At 56.2% G+C, this 20,856-nt stretch overlaps 1 protein-coding gene across 3 annotated transcripts in view; it reads left to right on the forward strand.

The window, feature by feature from the left end:
• XXYLT1 (xyloside xylosyltransferase 1) overlaps positions 1 to 18,653 on the forward strand; it is a 41,966-nt gene extending 23,313 nt beyond the window's left edge. For all 3 annotated transcript variants that reach the window (XM_056807788.1, XM_056807787.1, XM_056807789.1), the window contains 2 exons: positions 7,757 to 7,889; positions 17,372 to 18,653. In XM_056807788.1, the coding sequence (XP_056663766.1) occupies positions 7,757 to 7,889; positions 17,372 to 17,768 (530 nt within the window). In that variant the 3' untranslated portion in view covers positions 17,769 to 18,653. The remainder of the gene's footprint in view (positions 1 to 7,756; positions 7,890 to 17,371) is intronic.
• Positions 18,654 to 20,856: the final 2,203 nt, after the last annotated feature.

Genomic DNA, 20,856 nt, shown 5'->3' on the forward strand with positions numbered 1-20,856 from the left:
GAGATGTGGGCTGCTGGAAGAGCTCCCCCCGCCTCCCAGGCCGGGGCTTCATCGGAGCTGGACTCCCTGGGCGAGTCCTGCTTCGGCCTGCGGAGGGCGCTTTGCCATGGGGGGGCCGGGCGCCTGGGAAGGGGGGGTGACTGCAGCCCAAGGGCCGGGCCTCTGGCCACTTAGCCTGGGGCGTGGGGGCGCCCCGAGCACCTTTCTCAAGGCCCTGCTGGCCGGCTTTGCTTTCGGTCAGTTCTGGGCACTCTTTGGGGCCCAGCTGCAGGGGCTGTGCTGGAGACCCCTCCGGGACTGGCTCCGTGGCTGAGGCTGGTAGAGGCAGCTTTGGAGCCTGAGGTCCAGCAGGGACGGAGACACCAAGGCCTCTCGGGGATGGAGCACAGACCCTCGGGGCGAGGAGGCCCTGGGAGGACGGACACGGGCCTGGAAAGTGGACAAGGGACCCCCCCACCCCCCCAGGCCTTGGCGTCGCCTTGCCTTCTTGGGCCTCTTCCTGGCCTTCTCCCTAGCTCCGGCCTGCACGGGCCTCCTTACCTCTTCCTCCCAGGGCTATGAGTGATGCCTCTGGCCAGGGAACAAGGCTAGAGCCTCTTCCCTTCAGCCAGCAACATGAGCGGCCCCTGAGCCTCTCCCACCCGCTAAACAGCCCCCGTGGCTTGGACTTGGGACAGCGCGTGCTCCTCTTTCTTTGTGCTCGGGACGCCTTCGGAGGGGGAAGCGTCTTGGCCTTGGAGAGCTCCGGGCCCACCCAGGAAGGAGGGCCTGTTAGGGAGCCTTTGGCGTCGGCCATCTTGTGGCCCCGCCGGGGATGCGTTGTGCCCACACCCTTTGGTGGACCTTCACAAGACCCCCCCCCCCCCCCATTATGAACTGCTCACAGAGGAGAAACAACCAGGCTTTCAGCAGGTTAAATAGCCGGTCCCAGTGGAGGCTTTGGTCACTCCCTGCCGGCCCCTGGAAGCCCTAAAGAGAAGTGGAAGTGACTAAGGTGAGCCTGGGAGCATTACACGAGCAGGAACTCTCAGCCCAGGGGTTTATTGGACTTTCCTAAGCCTCCACCAGGGCAGAAGCTTGTGGCTGGCATTGCCCAAGTGGGAACGAAGAGGAAATGGGTGGTGAGCGACCTGGGTCGGGAAGAACAGGATGGAAGGCTCAATATTTTCTCCAATACACGTGGCCTTTGAAACCTCTTCAAAATAGAAATGATGCGCAAGAGATGAATCCGTCCTAGCTGTCTTGATGCCAAGGAGGACGCTTGAGAGCACCGAGAACCAAAATGAGGTACAAACCCCAATGAACTCGCAGCAGTAAAGGACTTCCCTACTAGTGACAATGCAATGATCCAGAACTATTTGGAGGGACATATGAGAAAGACGCTCTCCACATCCACAGGAAGAACTGCGGGAAAAGAAACACAGAAGAAAAACAACTGCTTGATCACATGGGTCGGTGGGGCTATGACTGGGAAAGTGTGAACTCTAAAAGATCACCCTAGTGCAAATATTAATAATAAGGAAATGGGTCTTGATTGATGGCACATGTTAAACCTAGTGGAATTGTGCGTCAGATATGAGAAGGGGCGGGGGAGGGGAGGGAAGGAACATGAGTTGTAACCATGGAAAATTATTCTAAATCATCTAATTAAATAAAATAAAAAAAACATTTAAAAAAGTTTAAATGTGAATGGATTAAATAGTCCAATAAAAGGAAAAAGTGACGGGTTGACTAAGAAACCAAGACCTTCCAACCTATTATTTTCAAGAAATATGCCTAAAAACAAAGACATATACAACAAAAAGATAAGGGGCTGCTACAAAATTTACTGTGAATCAAGTAATTCAGAAAAAGCAAGGATTACTGTCATGCCTTCAGACAAAGCATAAGTACGGGTTCACAACCTAAAAAGGGGTAATCAAACCACACTATCCTGAAAGAAACCATGGACAACAAATCAGTGTGTATTAAAATGATGTGCTCCAAATGCCTTAGCATCCAAATCCACAATGGACAGCATGAACTACTATTCATAGACAACATAGGAGATTGCAATGTCCCACACTCAGTTTTGGATAAGTCCAACAGACTTACCTGTTGGGGGCAGCTAGGTGGTGCAATGGTTAGAGTGCCAGGTCTGGAGTGAGGAAGATCTCAATTTAAATCTGACCTCAGACACTTATTAGCTGTGTGACCATGGACAAGCCAATTTAACTTGTTTGCCTTAGTTTCCTCATCTGTCAAATGAGCTAGAGAAGGAAATGGCAAACCTCTCCAGTGTCTCTGCCAAGAAAATTCCAAATGAGGTCATGAAGAGTTGGACACAACTGGACCACCACCAAAACAAAGGAGGTAAACAAAAGGGAAAATACAGAGTTTAACAAATTGCCAGAGAAAGTAAAGTTAAAGGACTTATTGGTGGAACCACTTAATAGGGCACGTATTTCTCAGTATTCCATGAAATTTTTACAAAAATTGACTTGTCTAGGGCATGGAGATATTGCAAATGAAAACGATAAGGCAGCATGAACACATCCTTCACAGCCCATAGTGAAGCAAAAATAGTAATTGGCTTACAGAACACAAGCAGAAGACATCAACCCAAATGGAGACTTAACAGCGAAATCCTAAACAATTAGTGGGTCAAAGAACAAATCATAGACACAAGAGTAAGTGTGTGAAAGAAAATAGCAAGGAAATGGCATGGCCAAACTTCTGGCATGCAGCCAAAGCATTCCTCAGTGGGAAAACCATCTCCATAGCATACATTAATGACACCAAAGAATGGACTGAACATGGTTTTCAAATGACTGAAAAGACAATAAGTAAATAGAACTAAGATGAGTCCAGAAGTGGAGAGAAAAAATTCTAGGAAAAACATCACCTGGAAACGAACTGTAAAGAGCAGATTTTCTAAAAAGAATTGATCAGCCTTTGGTCAATCTGATTCAAGAGGAGATTCGATCACCAGTAGAGCAAAGGACTAAAAGATCTGGCACAGTATTTTCTGGCAGAGCAGAAAACAGAAAAGAAATAGGAATATGTTTAAAAAGAAGATAAAAGTGCTCAGACCAACAGGATAACCCATTGTCTACAATACAGAATGCAGTATCAAAAACCAAATAGAATGGAGTGTAAAGGAATTGCAGAAAGGACGATGGGGCTTCAGGGAGGTACTCCTTTGGCTGATGGGTTTGTAGGAGAATTCTATCAAACTCTGCTAGGGCTGGTAGTGGGCTATGGGCTCCCTACCTCATGTCTCTGCACTTGTCTGTCCTCCACAGGCTACAAAATGAATGGCCCTTAAGCACAGACCTGACTATGCCATTCCCCTACTTGACTCCCTGTGAACTAAAGAACAGAGAAAAAACAAGATACTCTGCCTTTTTTAAAAGAACAAAAAGCTCTTACTTTCTGCCTTAGTAACTGTAAGACAGAAGGGCTAAGCAATCAGGGTTTCATGACTTAGCCAGGATTGCATGGCTTGGAAGTATCTGAGTTCAGATTTGAACTCGGGACTTCCCAGCTCCAGTGTGTCACTTGTTTAGCTTTTGAAGCCCCACTCAGCCTGACTCCAGCCTGTCTTCCTCTGCCATTAGATTTTACTCCCACTAGCTGTAGTCCAGCTAGATTCTCCTCTGCACCTCACAACACTCACCCTCTCATCTCCATGCCTTTGCTCTGGCATTTCCCCATGCCTGAAATGCCCTCCCTTCTTCATCCTGCCTGATCAAGTCCTTTTCCTTTTAGATACAGCTCAGGTTCTGTCTTAAGGAAATCTTTCCTGATCTTCGCAGTTACTCCTATGCTTGCTGATCTCCTACCTTGGACTGAACAGCATTGGATTTATTCACTTTCTATTTTTGTTGTGTAGATTTTAGTGTTCTTGTTATCTGCCTCCCTCATGTGAAGGCACCTTGCAGGTAGGGATAGTTTCATTCTCTCTTTGTGCCCCTGGCCCCTGGCCTAATACCTGGCATGTAGCAGGGCCTTAATCATCTCTGGGTTGATTAAATGAGGGCCCAGGCTGCCAAGGCAAACTTCTGATTTCCTCCGACTCTGTAGCGGGTGGGACTGTTGCCCTTCCTGGGGCTTCTCAGTCAGGGCATCAAGTCTAGAGTGGTTGCCCCCCTGCCCAGGGGATACATGGGGCTTTCCACTCTTTCGATGAGTTGAGTCATTGGTGTGGAGGACTGTCATGTGACCCCGCAGAAGGGAAAAGACTAGGAGTGAGGGCCCTTCTGTTTCTGGTGAAATGGCTTTTCCAGCTGGCCTTGGCCTTCTGTGCAGAGGGATCCTCTCCAAGGGCCCCAGCTGACGTCAGTAAGGTCCTGAACTCCTGGCTTTCCACTTCCCGTCCTTTGTCCCTTTTTTCTGCCTCTGAGGAGAAATCTTAGCCTGGAATTTCACATGCCCTCAGATGGCGGAAAGATCTGGGATTGTTTCCCCTCAGACAGAGGGAGTGGGGGGTGGGGGGAAGAGAGAGCATCCTTAGTCTGTTCTGTTTATTTGTGCTGCTGGTGTCCATGGTTCTTCAGCTCTGAGCATACTGTGCCTGCTGTTCTTCCGGCCATTTCCTGATTACATTTGTCATGTGGTCCGTTGTTTGTGCCCAGAATCGTATCTGGAGAGTGTGGAGACAAGAGGGCCGAGGAAAGCAGGCTGCCCACCCCCCTCCCTCTCCCCCCCCCCCCCCCCGGAATTTTTGTTGTTTTTACATTTTCAGCGACAGCCCTGGCCCTGGGTTGTAATTCCATCCTTAGTCAGATGACATGTCTCGTGGCTCACTTAATTGGAAGCTGCCCAGGCGCCCCGAGCCAGGTTTCCACCGTGGAATGTTGCTTTGAGAGGCCTCCAGGCTGGCCTGGGAGCCGCTTTCTGGGGGGCCATTTGGAGGTGGGCATCAGCTGGTCCACCCAGCTCACTGTCACCCCTACAGACCAGCAGATCTCCAGGAAAGCTCTCTGGCCACCATTTGCAGCTCTGGGGAAGACGTCCTGCCAGGTGGACGCCAGTGTCAGGTTGCAGCCTGCCTGGTGGGAGAAGCGCTTCCGTGCCAGCCCTCCCATGTGCCGCATCTCTGGCCAGCCTGGGGGAAGGCGATGGTGGCGAGGGTCGGCTTCTCCGTGGACTGCACCAGGGTGCCCGGGTGTCCCCAGGCTCCTTCTGTCAGCAGGCACGTTGTAGAGGACGTGGCGTCTCAGCCCAAGGGCCTGCCCCCTCTCCCACATGGCGCCCCAGTGCTGAGCCCATCCATGGCGCTTGCTTTTTTGTTTTCAGTTTTGAATGCTCGCCTCCCATGAGCCACCCCTTGGAGCCCGGAACAATCAAGGAGGCCAGGCCTGAGGGGGTGACCGAGGACCGCGTGGGGGTCCTCAGTCCTAGGCCCTGCCCCGGAGGGGAGGCACGTTGGCGCCACGGAGAAGGCCTCCTGGTTGTGCCTCGTTCACTTCCCCTCAGCCCCACGTCTCCCCCCAGGGCCTGGAGGCCTCCTCGTCCAGGTGCCACGTCTGGCTCGGCTGTGCCAGCGAGCTCCAGGACCGCTCGGGGCACAGAGGACTTTCCTTGGGTCTTGGTCCTCCTGAGCCTCGGGGCCTTCCCCGTCTTCCCATGAGTCACTCGTGGCTCTTCGCACGAGGCTGCCCTCGCTCTTAACCCAGTGGTTTGTGTTTAAAAGTAATTCTTACTGACACTGGGATGGTTGGACCAGGAAAACCCAGCATTGAACCCCGGAATAACAGAAAAAATGGCCATGAGGGCGACCCTGGCTGCCGGTGTATGCTGTCCTTTGCTCTGGTGGCCCCCGCCTGTGTGCCTAGAGGAGAGAGAAGGCCTTGCTTTGGCAGGAAGCTCCCACCAAGAAAGGCCACCACATTGTGCCTTTTTAATCCCTTCCCTTCCATCTTAGACTAATCCTGTGTACCTATTCCCAGGCAGAAGAACAGGAAGGGCTGCATAGTAAGGTTAGGTGACTCGTCCAGGGTCACCTAGCTAGGAAGTGTCTGAGGCTGTATTGGAACCCAGGGCCTCCGTCTCTAGGCCAGTGAGCCATCCATCTGTCCCTTTTGTTTCAAGGCCCGGTCGTCCAAACCAGGATGTACCGCAGTAGCCAGCAATGACGCCCCAGCCTTCGAGGGTTCAGGTCGTGGATTTTAACTGTCGGATGGGCATTGAATGCCGCAGGAGTGTCCTTGGGCCGAAGCAGACATGCTTTGCCTCCCTTTCCTTCCCTCCCAGTGGGTGTCTCTGGCCTCGAAGCCCAGAGAGCTGTGCCCGCTTGGGCATCTGCCAACGAAGGGCAGTGCCAGCCCGGAGAGGCCCCGGATGGCTCAGGTTGCCGGTGCCGGTGTCCCTGGCCTCTGGGTGACTCAGCCATGGGGGCCGCTGGCAGAAGACAGACCTGGAGCTGCTTGTCTCAGCTTTGCTGCAAAGCCCTTTCCAGGAAATCCTGCCTTGAGTAAGCCTGGGCCGGGGATGTGGGCGTTGGGGGGAGGCTCGGCCCCAGACTGGCCCAGAACAATTGTTTTCTCTCTCATCGGAAGCCCTCCTGGCATGGCTGGCTAAACAGGAGGCCCAGCCTCGCCTCCTTTCTTTGGTAGGACGTCTGCAGGAGCCGGAGGCCAGGGCATGAGGTGGAGGTGCCTCCGTGCCAGTCAGTGTGCGTTTACGAAACCCCGCTGCGTCCCACTGGAGCTCGGGGTCCTATTTCCCCCCAGCTGCACCCCCTGGGCCTGGCGCCAGCATCCCCCACGTGCCCCGGGCTCACGAGAAAAGAGACGCCGTTCTTGGGGGCCACCTGAGGGCCGTCCCCTTTGGCCAGCCCATCTGTGGACTTTGGATTCAGAGGTCGGGCTTGTGGCAGAGATATTTGAGGCTTGGAGTTCCTTCCTTAAGCCAGAACTTTCCTTCCCCTTCTGGCTCTGTTCGTTTTGTTGAGCAGAAGCTTGGCTACTTTGTGCCCCCAGATTCATGCGTCCGTTCCTCTTCTAGTTACCCCAGAGAGCCCTGGGACAGGGCCGGCCCTCCACCCTGGCTGTTCAGGTGCGGTCTTTTCCCTTCCCTTTGGGTCATTTGTCCATTTGGGGGCTGCGGGTGTCAGCCGTGGTGTGGGAGTGCCGGACTTCCTGTTGTCCAGTTCTTGGTTCCCTTCGTGTTCGTCAGCCACGCACAGGCCATTTGTGCACCCCCCCCCCCCCCCCATCACCGTCTGGACTTCTTTTTCTCATGTTGAGCCGCTCCCGCTGGGTCGGATGATCGCAGAACTTGAGATCAGATGCGTTTAGTCCTCTTTCCTTCCCTTTTTGGTGCGTGATTTTTTGTCCAAATGCATTGTGGGATTCTTTGGTTGAGTCTCAAGTATGTCCTCAGTCACCTCACTGACACGGTGCCCATCTGGATCTAACTGGGTAACGCCCTGTTTAGGGTACTGCCAGGGGCCGGATCTCTGCAGAGACCGTCATGTCCTGTTGGTAGATGGGGGGGGGGGTCGCAGCCCGACTTTTGGGTGTCTTATTGGTCTTTGAGGTGGGATTTCTCTTTCTGGAAGGCCTTCCTGGTTTCTGCCGTGGCTGCGCAGAGATGCAGACGACGTTGGGGCTTGGTTTGTCTTTCGCCCCTTTGAAAAAGCTCTTGGGTGTTCTTGGCTCGTTGCTTCCTTGATTCTCCAGAGTTTTCTATAGAGCCCATCCTGCTCCGCTCCTCCCAGCGGTCTCACCGTGTGCATGTTCGGTCTGAGCAGCCCTTCTTTCCCCCGCAGAGATCTCGAGGATCATTCAGCTGGATTTGGACCTCAAGTACACGGCCAACATCCGCGAGCTGTTCGAGGAGTTCGACCGTTTCCCTCCGGGGGCCGTCATCGGGCTCGCCCGCGAGATGCAGCCGGTGTACAGGTAGGCCGGGCAGGCATCGGGCGGGGAGCCGGGAGGCCGGCTCTCGGCCGCGCTTCCTAGCTAAGGACCCGGGGGGGGGGGGGGGGGGGGGCGAGCGGGGCTGCCCCAGCTCCTTCCCTCGCCCGGAGCCGGCGCGCACTCACTTCCCCAGCTCTACGTGTGCCGTCGTCCGCCCGGACCGTTTCTGTGTGGCTAATGCTGGCGGCAGAGCGGTCGCCGGGTCTGCGTCCCCCATCGTGGGGGCCTCCTCGCCTCGCGGTCGGGCCACGTGCCGCGCGCTCGGAGGGCCCGGCCGGCGCCGACTGCCGTAGCCGTCCGGGGTTCAGACGGCCAAAGCCCGTCGGCTGTTCACAGTGAGGAAAGCGGAGGCCGGGAGGCCCGGGGCTGGCCAAGCCTGGGTCGCGGCCAGAGAAGGCAGGGCTCCCCCAGACGCCCTCCGGCCATCTCCGTCGGCAGAGCTCCAACGACCGCCCTCGGCACCCTCCGGGGCCCTTTTCTTGTGCCCACCTCAGAGCAGATCCGCTCCAACCGCTGGACGTGCCCCCCTGGACGCCCGCCTCCCCGTCTGTGGTGGCTTTAAATCTAGGGCACGAAGGAGCCCCGAGAAGCCCCGGGGTGCCCCGGCGTCCGGCCAGACAGAGATCGCGGTCAGAGGGAAGCTCCGGCACGAGAGGGCACCGCCGGCCCCCAGGGAGGCCGAGAGCCGCCCGGAGAGATCAGACGCGCCAGGCGGGCTTCTCCCCCGCTCGCCCCGCGTGTGAGCGGCCCCCGAGCTCCTTGTGGCGCCTCTGCGGGCTCCCCGGCTCCGGGCACCAGCAGAGTCGCCTGAGGCCCCCCGGCGGCTCCGAGAGGAGGCCCCGGGCACCAGGCCGCGGAGAAGGGCCCTCAAGAGAGCCGGCTTTGGCCTGCCTCGGCCTCAGTTTGCTCATCTGTAAACGGGTGTGGGTGGCCTCTGGCTTCTGGACGCCTCGGAGCTCTGGGGCGGCCGGCCCGGATTCTTCCCTGGCTGGATCACTCCGGAACCCGAAGGGTCGTCCGCGCCTGCCCTGTCCTGCGGCCCCAGGTGGACACGGGCCTCCCGCTCAGGCCGGAGTCAGAGGGGCGCTTGGGGGGGACGGAGGCACGTGGGAAGAGCGGTCAGAGAGGGGGAGACGGAGACCTCAAACTGCCCCTTCGCTGGGCCCCGTCCCCCCCCCCGCCCGTGATTCTCCCCCCCCCAGATCCGCTTGCCAAGTGCCGCCTGGGTCTCCGCCCCCTCCGGCCTCTGTTCCTCTCTTGGCCTCCTGGCGTTCCCAGAACCCCCATCTGTGGCCGCCCCACCGCAGCCCGCCGGCCCCCGCGGCGTGTGCGGCTTCCCCGGAAGATGAGGGGCCCCGCCGGGGCTCACCGGCCGGCCGCCCTCGTGCCTGGGGGGTGCAAGCCAGGCCAGCGCCCTGCTTTGTTCCCAGTGGAGGCACAGAGGCCACACCGGGCCTTTGGACAGGCCTCCCGCGTGTTCAGGGGGCCCAAAAGAGCAGGGCCGAGACGCAGCAAGGAGGGGCGGGAGGGGGCTGCCCCTCACCGTCCTAGCTGTGTGACCCTGCACCAGTCACCTACCCCCACTACCTTGGGACCAGCACACAGCACTGACTCGAAGACAGAAGGCTCGGGATAGGCGGTGGTGGAGAGATACAGAGACAGAGAGGGGGGGAGGGGGAAGATAGAGATAGATAGAGGGGGGCTGGAAGGAGGGACAGAGGGGGGGAGGGGGAAGTAGAGATAGATAGAGGGGGGCTGGAAGGAGGGAGATGGGGGGACAGAGGGGGGGAGGGAGGGGGAAGTAGAGATAGAGGGGGGCTGGAAGGAGGGAGATGGGGGGACTGAGGGGGGAAGGGGGAAGATAGAGATAGAGGGGGGCTGGAAGGAGGGAGATGGGGGGACGGGGGGGAGGGGGAAGATAGAGATAGATAGAGGGGGGCTGGAAGGAGGGAGATGGGGGACAGAGAGGGGGGAGGGGGAAGATAGAGATAGATAGAGGGGGGCTGGAAGGAGGGAGATGGGGGACAGAGGGGGGGAGGGGGAAGATAGAGATAGATAGAGGGGGGCTGGAAGGAGGGAGATGGGGGGACAGAGGGGGGAGGGGGAAGATAGAGATAGATAGAGGAGGGCTGGAAGGAGGGAGATGGGGGGACAGAGGGGGGAGGGGGAAGATAGAGATAGATAGAGGGGGGCTGGAAGGAGGGAGATGGGGGGACAGAGGGGGGAGGGAGGGGGAAGTAGAGATAGATAGAGGGGGGCTGGAAGGAGGGAGATGGGGGACAGAGGGGGGGAGGGGGAAGATAGAGATAGATAGAGGGGGGCTGGAAGGAGGGAGATGGGGGACAGAGAGGGGGGAAGGGAGGGGAAGGAGACAGAAACAGAGGAGGAAGAAGGGAAAGGGGCGAAGGCAGCAGCCTCCGTGGCTCTGCCAGCGTGCTCTCTCCCTCTGTACTCCATGATGTTTTGGGTTTTTTACAACTTTCCCGTCCCTCGATGTCAGAGGGGACAGTCGGGCTCCCCGTGCAGACAGTGTTTCCTTTTTTTTTTTAAGCCTTACCTTCCGTCTTGGAGTCAATACTGTGTATTGGCTCCAAGGCAGAAGAGTGCTAAGGGCTAGGCAGTGGGGGAAGTGTCTGAGGCCGGATTTGAACCCAGGACCTCCGGCCTCTAGGTCTGGCTCTCCATCCACTGAGCCACCCAGCTGCCCCCGCAGGCAGTATTTCTGCCAGGGATCCCATGTAACTGTGCCCTGTCTCTGCGGTGGTGACCCCTAGCAGAGCCAGTGATGTGACTTGGGGCCCCCAAGAGCCCCCCTCCATGCTGTCCAGGTAATTGGGCACAGAGCACAGTGGCTGGCACACAGCCGCCCCAGTGGGGAATTGGTGACAACGGTGCTGGGGGAGGCCTGAAATGTGCCCACCTCCCTCTCCTCTCACCCAGTGACGTCTCGCACCCGCCTGCCCATGGGCAGTGTAAAAATTAAATTTATAGCTCAAATAATAAGAATATTATATTTTATGATGTTTATTAAGGATGATTAGAAATCAAGTAATAAAGAGGGAACAAAATAAAAACCACGTGCCCATGGCTGGTTAGCCATTCTCCAAATCCCCACCTTACCACCATCACGGCTACTTCTACCTCATGCCCAAGAGAGAGGATTCTAGGCCCTGCACCCTCTTTTGCCTCCCTCTGGACATGTTCCACCTTGCTGGCATTTTTCTTAACCTGTAGCTCCTACCTTAGCCCTCCATCACCTGGGGGGGACACTGAGGCACGGAGGTGTACCCCCTGGACCACCCCAAATCAAGTGACAGAGCTTCTGCCCAGTTGTGGAAGCTCCCTGCCTTGCTTGCTTCCCTGTCTTAATGTGCCCACACCAGGAAGCTCTCTCTGGACTCCTTCTGGCCTTTGTCCACTCTGCCTGGCCGTATCTCTCTCCCACACTAGGAGGGCCTTCCTTACCCTTTAGGAAACTCTTTCTAAATGCTGCCATGTGTTCTTCTCTCCCGCCCCCCCCCCCCCCCAACTGGGGCTCTGGGCATCAAGGGCCCCCCCCCTTTTTTAAATTAAATTAAAATTTTTAAGCATTTTTTTTATTTGGTCAATTTCAAACATTATTCCTTGTTTACAAAAATCATTTTCTATTCCTCCCTCCCCTCCTCCCACCCCTCCCATAACCGACACGCAATTCCACTGGGTATTAAATTTTGTCCTTGATCAGAACCTATTTCCATATTTTTGATGTTTGCACTAGGATGTTCATTTAGACTCTATCCCCAGCCATATCCCCTCGACCCATGTGATCAAGCAGTTGTTTTTCTTCTGTGTTTCTACTCCCACAGTGTTTCCTCTGAATGTGAATAGTGTTCTTTCCCGTAGATCCCTCCAGGTTGTTCAGGATCACTGCACTGCCACTAATGGAGGAGTCCATTACATTCGATTGTGCTACAATGTATCAGTCTCTGTGTACAATGTTCTCCTGGCTCTGCTCCTCTCACTCTGCATTACTTCCTGGAGGTCATCCCAGTTCACGTGGAATCCCTCCAGTTCATCATTCCTTTGAGCACAATAGTATTCTGTCACCATCATGTACCACAATGTGTTCAGCCATTCCCCAATGGAAGGGCATCCCCTCATTTTCCAGTTTTTGGCCACCACAAAGAGCGCAGCTATGAATGTTCTTGTACAAGTCTTTTTCCTTATGATCTCTTTGGGGTACAAACCCAGCAGTGCTATGGCTGGATCAAATGGCAGACAGTCTTTTAGCGCCCTTTGGGCATAGTTCAAAATTGCCCTCCAGAATGGTTGGATCCATTCACAACGCCACCATCAGGGCTCCCCTTGTTTTGATGAGGGAGCTCTACATGGTGTGATGTCACCCAGGACACAACTAAGGCCGACTTCGTGCTCCGTGCCTTAGGCACCACCATGCTGTCTGCCCCCCTCCAGGTTCTGGCATCCCCGAAGGCTGAAGAGCACCGTGGCGTGGTGCTGGGCCACGCAAGGGAAGACTGGCCTTGTTACACACCACCGGGCTCTGTTGAGCACTCGGTCGTGGGATGTCTACAAGGACGGCCTTTTCCCTTGGCCAGAACGTACCAGATACTCTGGCAGAGGGTCTTGCTGACAGTACCAGCTGACGGGGTGGTGAAGGGTGAAATATTTATAGGGAAAGATGGGTGGCTATAAAAAACAGGATGGAAGTTTGTAGCAGGGGCTGGAGGAGTTGAAGGGTGAGAGGGAATAGGCTGCCGGTGAAACAAAGGAAAGAGATGCCCCCTGCCAAGAGGCTATTTTTCTAAACAAAATGGGGTGTCCAAGAAATGAGCCACTTATGATAGCCTGCGGGGATTTCTTCTCTATGAATTGATGCCGAAGATGCCCCAGATCAGGTAAACACGGACCCTCCTGAGGTACAAGCCTTTCCCCAGACTTTGGTCGCCCAGCAGGGGTGCGATAAGGAATGTTTGTAATTGGATGACTGAGCTCCCTCTATGCCCCAGAAAAGATAGTCCACTTATCTGACTGTGATATTCAAATAAGATAAATTTTAATAACCAGTTCAGATTGGAGAGGTATCAGGGATGTCCCTAAATAAGGTTGGAGTCTTTCTCAGATTTGGAGCTGAGGCCAGGCCTCATAGACTGGTGGAGGATTTCTCTTATTCCTGTCTACACTATATCTGTGCTAGTTTTCTTAATTTCAAAATCATAGCAGTAGAGAGCAAGCAACAGTTCTGACCTTCAGAGCTGGTTGGGCCTGTCTCTTTGGGCTGAAGAAAGTAGAGGCATTTCTATCTAGACTGCAAAGAAACGCTCCTCCTACCTCCAATGCAGGAAGGAAGTGCTCTAGTCACAAGATCAGCTGCCACTCCCACTCGCCTCTTCCCCCACCAACTGTCAGCCCTGTCACTTTCTTCTCTCCATAACATTCCCACTGTTGCCCACTTAATACAGTGGCAGAAAGTCCAGAACTTGTGTTTGTTTCCTTTCCACAAGGGGCTGCTGAAGGCCAGGCCGAGGGCCCCACTGAGCACCTCTTCCCTTTCCTTGACCTCTTAGAGTCCATCACAGGGCATTCATTGGCCCAAGACTGATATCCTGGGCCTCTGGGAATGGGGCAGCTTGAGTGCTTGCTGGTGGAGTGCTCAGAGCACACCCCGCATGGACCCATGAAGTTCCTGGGGCAAGGCTCCTAGCGCCCCTGTGCTCTGCCCAAGGAGTACTGTAGACATGGAATGTGGAGGGCAAAGCTTGAAACAGAGAGAATTGCCCAAAGTGGCTTAGAGACACGTGGGAGCCCAGGCTCTAGGAAGATGGTGCCTGTGGGAGGCAGGGGGCTCAGACCTTCAGTCTGTGAAGCCAGGGGACCGTACCAGACCACATTTGTCCGCAGTCCACCCCTGGCCGACAGGCCTCCGGAGCCCTGGCATGGCACAGAGACGCTGAGTAAAGGCTTCGTGATTGTTGCTTGTTTGGTTGGTGTAGCCCCATCTTTGGTCTGTGGGACTGAGCTTGGGAGTGCCAGCTAGAGCCACCCTTCCTGAACAGAGGCCTCCCCTGGGTGCTTTCTGGGAGCCTTAGAAGGGTTCTGAGATGGTAGATCCTGATCACCTATCGGGGAAGCCCTGGGAGGCAGGTTTGGGATTGGGATGAGGAAAAGCTGCTGAAAGAGAGGAAAACACCTGAATGGGCCCCATGAGCAAGCTCAGAGCCCCCGGTGTAGGCAGGGCTGAGAGGGCTGGAGGGCTGGGTGGGGGGGAGCACCGTGGGTCTCCCCTAAGTCTTTCAGGGTTGTCCCAGCCCGTTGCCGTGCTAGCAGAGCCATGTTCTCCTGGCGATCACCGCACAGCATGGTTGGGTACAAGGTTCTCCTAGTTCTGCCCCAGTTCCCGCAGATCTTTCCAGCTTTTCCTGAAATCATTCTGCTTCTCATTCTGGGAGCACAAGAGTATCCCATTGACAAAATGCACCACAGTTTGTTCAGCCCCCCTTCTCTCTCCCTTCTACACCCCCTCGTCTTATTCCCTTCCTTCTTCTCTAGGGGGGAAGATAGGATTCTGTACCCGAATGAGTAGTATTGTTATTCTGAGCCAGTTCTGATGAGAGTAAGGCTTATGTGTTTCCCGGCACCACTGTCTCCCTCTTCTGCGCTGGACCAGTTTTTATGCCTCTTTAGGTGAGGTTATTTACTCCCATTTCACCTCTCCTTTCCCTTCTCTTTTGGTGCAGACCTCTCCTTATTTATTTGTGTGTTTGTTTATTTATTGGTTGCATTCATTTAATTAATTTAGACAATTTTTCCATGGTTCCATGATTCATGCTCTTTCCCTTCCCTCGTCCCACCTCCCTCCCATAGCCAACGAGCACTTCCACTGGGTTTTACTTGTGCCATGCAATCCTCTTTTTAAACCCTAATTTATTTTATTTCATGTCATCCTGCTTACTCCCACATGCTCTGTCTATGTATGTGCCTTCTAACTAACTGCTCTAATACCTATTAAAAACTTTAAGATTACAAATATCATCTTTCCACACAGGAATATGGAGTTTGACCTTATTGAATCCCCTACATTTTCTCTTTCTTATTTACCTTTTTAGGCTTCTCTTGGGTCTTGTATTAGGATATCATATTTTCTGTTTAGGCCTGGTCTTTTCTTCAGGAATGCTTGGAAATCGTTTCTTTTACTAAATTATCATTTTCCCCCTGGAAGAATATACTTGGTTTTGCTGGGGAGGTGATTCTGGGTTGTGAACCCAGATCTTTTGCTTTCTGGAATATCACATTCCAAGTCCTTCTGATCCTTCTGATTCTTTGGCTGCTAAGTCCTGTGTAATCCTGACTGTAGCTCCACATTGTTTCTTTCTGGTTGCTTGCAGTGTTTTCTCCTTGGCTTGAGAAGCGCTCTTGAATTTAGCTATAATATTCCTGGGAATTTTCATTTGAGAATTTAATTCTAGAGATGATCTGTAAATTCTTTCTATTTTATTCTTATTCAGGAATGTTGGGGCAATCATGGAACAATGGGAAAATATTCCAAATTAATTAATTAAATGGAAAAAAAAAAGGATGTCAGGGCATTTTTCTTTGAGCCTCCAGACCCAGTGCCTACTATGCTCATTAGATGCAGAGCGTGTTTCCGGGCCTGCTGTGGACTCGGCCCGAGCCTTGGCAAGGTGCCCGTCTGTTGGGTCTCCCCGACCTGGTCTTGTTTGGGGAGATGGAAGGGGGGGGTGTGCTCCACCTGGACTAGGAGAGGGATGCCATCTGTGTGGAGAATCCCCTCCTTCCCCAGGGCTGCCCTGATTTGTTCAGTGTCACACCACCAGTGTATGTCAGAGACAGATTTGAACTGGGCTCTTCCAGTTGGGGAAGGCACGAGTGCTGGGAAGCCCTTGTAGAGAGGAGGGATTCTTGGAGGGAGACTGCCAAGGGCATGGGCGGTACAAGGCTGTCTGTTGGCATTTTTGAGGGGGTCCTGGCGGCCATTGGCAGCCTGGGACATGAGGGGAGGAGAAAGTCCCTTTGGCTGCTTGGGTACTGGGGAGACCCAGGGAAGACTCTGGCCACAGTAGCCTGGCCTTTGCGGGGACAGATGAGGGCTCTTGCCCTGGTAGGGGATTTTGTGGTTGGCGTAGGTTGGCGCCTTCCTATCACCGACCAGCTGGGGAGGAGGGACAGGCCTGTGGGTGGGAGAGGGGCCTGCGGAGGGGGAGGGCCGGCGAGTCAGAGCTGGAGGGTCAGTGAGGAGAAACCTGAGATGCGCAGCAAGCGACAGTGACCATCCGTGATCAGGGGCGCTGCGGGAAGGAGCAGCTCCTGGGCGTCTCCCCTGCTGGCTGGCGGCTGCTGCTATGGCGATGGTTGCTGGGGGGGGGGGGGGGGGGAGGTTGGCGAGACAGCAGGGCCCATCCCGGAAGGCTCTCGGGCAGGCTTTTCTCTGCCATTCCTTGTCTCTAAAAATGTAAACGATCCACAGGAAACAGGAGCCCCCCCCATGCACACACATGCATACACGCACACGTGTGTACAGAGAGAGAGTACGAATTAATTTAAACTGCTTGGCCTAGGGCCTTATCACAGCTTTCTACCCCTTTTATCTTCCCCTACAGCGTGTCTCAGTAGGGTGGAGTCATTCTGAAATCCACAGGGGGGTGAGGGCCCCCCAGCCCCCGTCCTGCTCCCTGCTGAAGTCTGCAGTCTGGCTCCTGCGCCCTGCGCTGCTCTCTCCTGTCTGTTCGCCCGTCAAGAGGGCCCACTTGACGGGGCTCTTGGGAGGCTCTGGACGGGGAGCGGCAGGCTGCAGGCACGCCGGGGACCCTCGTGGTCTTGTCCAGCCAGGGTTTGTGGGAGAGGAAGTCTTGTAGTTGGGAAGACCCGAGTGCAAGTCCTCCCTCGGGCGGCCCGGGACCCTGGGCAGACTTGCCCCGCCTGTGCTCCAGCGCCAGAGAAGGGGCTCGGGGCCTGGCAGATGTCCTGGGAGTCCCTGGGCCGGGCGCTTGTTGGCCCCCGCAGTGGGCGATGAGCCTGTGCTCCCCTGGGTGGGGAGAGCCGGGGGCAGGCCGGAGGCTGGAACAGAGATGGCGTCCTGGGGCTCGGGGGGTCCGTTTCTGGGGTCCCCCGGTGGCCCTTTCCTAGCCCCCCTTTCCCTTCCCTGGCACGAGCCCTGCCGGGACGCCGGCTGCTTGGGCTCTGCTGGCGCTGGGGGTGCCTCGTGGGGGCGTCGGGAATCCTCGTCCTTCCCACCGTGGGAGTCGGCCGTGCCGGGCCCAAGAGCTGCTTTGTGGTCGGCCGCCTGTATTGGTCTCCGCGTCCATCCGGGATGGGGACCGCCCGGCTGTAACCCGTGACTGGGTCAAAGCCAAAGGCCCGAGAGGAGGAGGGAGGAGAGTCTGGCCTCCTCTTGCCCCCCGGGGACCCTTCCCCGGGCCCATCACTGACTTCCCCTTTGCTCTCCCCAGGCACACCTTTTGGCAGTTCCGCCGAGAGAACCCTCAGAGCCGCGTCGGGGACCCCCCTCCCGAGGGGCTCCCGGGCTTCAACAGCGGCGTGATGCTCCTGAACCTGGAGGCCATGCGCCAGTCGGCCCTGTACCGGCGGCTCCTCGAGCCGGCGGCGCTGCAGCGGCTCACAGACAAGTACCACTTCCGGGGCCACCTGGGGGACCAGGACTTCTTCACGGTGGCCGGCATGGAGCACCCCGAGCTCTTCCACGTGCTGGACTGCACCTGGAACCGGCAGCTGTGCACCTGGTGGAAGGACCACGGCTACCGCGACGTCTTTGACGCCTACTTCCGCTGCGAGGGCCACGTCCGCATCTTCCACGGCAATTGCAACACGCCGATCCCCGAGGACTAGGGGCCAGACGCCCCAGGGGAGCAGGAGTGACCGGAGGCCCTCCGAGGCCAGCGGGCTGGCCGCCCCCACGCCCTTCATCACGCCAGCCCATGGGAGGAGCAGTGGCCGCCCGGGCAGCCACAGGACCAAGTTCTTGGGAGAGAAGGCTGAGAAGAGGAGGAAGGCTTCTCGTTGGCCATGCTGCCCGGTGGGTCACACCAGCGCCCACCCAATGCCAGCCTTCTTTGGCTTCCGTGTCAGATGGGTGCCCAAGCGTCTGCCAGTCCCCTTGGCGGGCTTTGGGGGAGGAGGCTGGTCAGGTTGGACATGTAGTGGGACTGGGGGCTGCTGTCTCAGCTCTGCAGAATTGGGAGTGCCAGTCTTCGCGGCGCTTCAAGCCTTCCTACAGGGCCACTCCTGGGACGTCAACGAGGGGCACCCACGATTGTTTGCTAACCCTCCTTCTGAATCAGGGTGATCGGGACCTTCCCCTGGCATCGGTGGGCCCTCCTGGCCAGGGTGCTGGCCTCATTCTCACTCAGAAGGCCAGCCCAAGGAGGTGGCCGCCCCGAGGCAGCCGTGACTACCACGCTCTTCTCGAAGGCCAAGCTCTGCCATGCTTGATAAAATGGTGGCCTCGTGGCTCACTCTTCAGACCTTGTAAGTAGCCGTCCTGCCCCAGGAGGCCAGAGCCCAGTCTGTCTCTTTTGTGTTCGCTTCAGAGGTCTAGGGGTCGGGGTGGGAGCCTGCCGGGGACCTGGCCCTTTTGGGGGGATGTGTGTGTTTGCCTGAGGGAAGCCCATCCGTGGCTGTGGCGGGCACGTTGTTCCATGCCACCTCTTCGGAGTGGTGTTCTAAACTGCATGCGGGCTCTGGGCCAGAGCTTAATAAATTCAGTAGAAAGAATCTGTCCTCCTCCGTTAATTGTGTTGGGAGTGTGGGAAGCTTGAGCTCCAAGCCAGACCCCTTGGCCTTTGGGGGGAGGCAGGCTCGGGCGGCCTCAGCGCCCAGTGCAGGCTCCCATCCCAAGGGGTAGACACAGACCTGCGTAGCTTTTGTGGCCAGAAACGGGAAAGAAGCTGCTTGCTGGAGCATTGGACTTCAGACACATGCCCTGGGCCAAGATTCTTTCCTGCCCAAAGTGGAACAGACTCTTAGTGCCATGTTGGTTTCTCAGAGAGGCAGTGGCCATCAGCTATTGGCACTCAGCACCCCCTCCCCCTGCCCCTAGGAATCCCCTTGGCTCCTGTAAGAAGCCCCAGCCCCAGGCAGAATTGCAGTTATTAACTGTGCCCATTCTTCAGCTGAGTGGCTCAGTGGATAGAGCCAGGCCCTGAGATGAGAGGTCCTGGGTTCCAATGTGGCCTCAGACACTTCCTAGCTGTGTGACCCTGGACAAGTCACTTGATCCCCATTGCCATACCTTGACTGCCCTTCTGCCTAAGAACCAATATACAGTAGTGATTCTAAAACAAGGTGAGGGTTTAAAAACAAGAAAACAAATGCCTGTCCAGACGGCTGGTCTACAGTACAGCAGGAAACAAGCTTGTTTCAGTCACTTGATAAACATCCATTCCCATTTGGCAGGAGAGCGATGCCGATTACCAGGCTAGAGCAGCTCCCCAGAAGCCCTCTCCTAGGGGACACTTGGGCTAACCTCATTTGATTTCAGCTAAATGTCAAAATTCCGACTAGCCCAGCTGCCTCAGTGTGCCTAGGGCTGGGGATGCCCTATGGCATGGCTGTGCATCTGCCATCCTACCTTCTGACTCACAGGAGATCTAGCTGCCTCCCTTTGTCCCTGGGGTGCTGAGGCTGGCAGAGGCCTTGGCATGGTCCCTGTTTCTATCCTGCCCATGCTGCCTGGAGTAGATCTCCTCGGCCCAGCCTCCTGGAGTCTCTTGGCCTCTGGGAGCCTGGTCCTAGCCCACAGCAGCACAACGGGGCAGCAGCCCTTGCTTTACCAGATGGAAAAAGCAGCCCTTGCTGCTGCCACCAGCACCCTGAGTCATGTGAATCAGCCTAACTTGGGCCTGCTGGGTGGTGGTAGGCTGGTGGTGAGCCGGAGAGGAGGGACAGACCCGTCTCCCTCTTTCTTTGGCACACGATGGAAGCTTGCAAGGGCTTTTCCTCCCCTAGGAACAAAGCAGATTGCTTGGAACTGAATCTCCTGAGGGGGACTGCTGTCACCAGGGCTCCTGGAGGCGGCCAGGGGTGTGCGTGTGGCTGGAGAGGGGAAGGAGGGCAGGAGGGGCTGCTCAGACTGAGCAGCACCGCTTCTCGCTGGCCTTAGGGATCTGAGCCCCTGTGGGATGGCTGGCTGCACAGGCACTCTTCCCCTTCCCTCAGGGTGTGGCTTACTAACCCCCCCCCCCATGTGGGCTTTGTGTTCTGGGTGGGCCTGTGTGTATCTAGGCAGCCAGGTGTCCAACTGGGCTGGGATTCCCAAGGACCCAAGCTCTCTAGCCCAGACACTTCCTAGCTGTGTGATCTTGGCCAAGTCACCTCTGTTGGCCTCCATTTCCTCAGATGTAAAAGGGGTTCATAATGAGACCTACCTCCAGAGCAGCTGTGACGCCCCGGGGAGATGGTGTGTAAAAGGCTTCTCCCGGGCCTGGCGGGTAGCAGGTGATAAACATGCTTGTTGTCATCCTCATGGTAGTATTACTGGGGTTCAGCGCACTTTTCTCTTTGAAGCAGCCAAACGCATCCCATTCAGCCCCTCCGATGTGCTTCCTGAATTTAGCTTCGGGGCAGCCGGGTGGCTCTGGGGCTAGACTGGAGCCTGCATGGTCCCGTGTACGCGTCTTTGTAAGCCTCCTAAAGCCCAAACTGCCCAACTGCAGCCAAGCGGACCAGCCGGGTAGCTCTCCGGAGGTGGGCGGATGGAGCGTTCTTGGGTCACTGTGCCTGGCGTTCTCCCCGTGCGACTGTTCGGGAGGTCTTCCTGGCTCTCTCCGAGGTCCTCCTGCTCCCCACCCATCCCTCACAGCCCAGCGTTCCACCCCAGCTGAGGCTGTTGCCTCCCGCTCCACTTCTCTGGCGTTCCTGTTCCGGCCTGTTCCCTCCTCTGTGAGCCTTTGTCCCTGTCCGCTCAGGCTTGGAGGCA

The sequence above is a fragment of the Monodelphis domestica genome, chromosome 8 (genome assembly GCF_027887165.1).
Source record: "Monodelphis domestica isolate mMonDom1 chromosome 8, mMonDom1.pri, whole genome shotgun sequence".
Taxonomy (NCBI): domain Eukaryota; kingdom Metazoa; phylum Chordata; class Mammalia; order Didelphimorphia; family Didelphidae; genus Monodelphis; species Monodelphis domestica.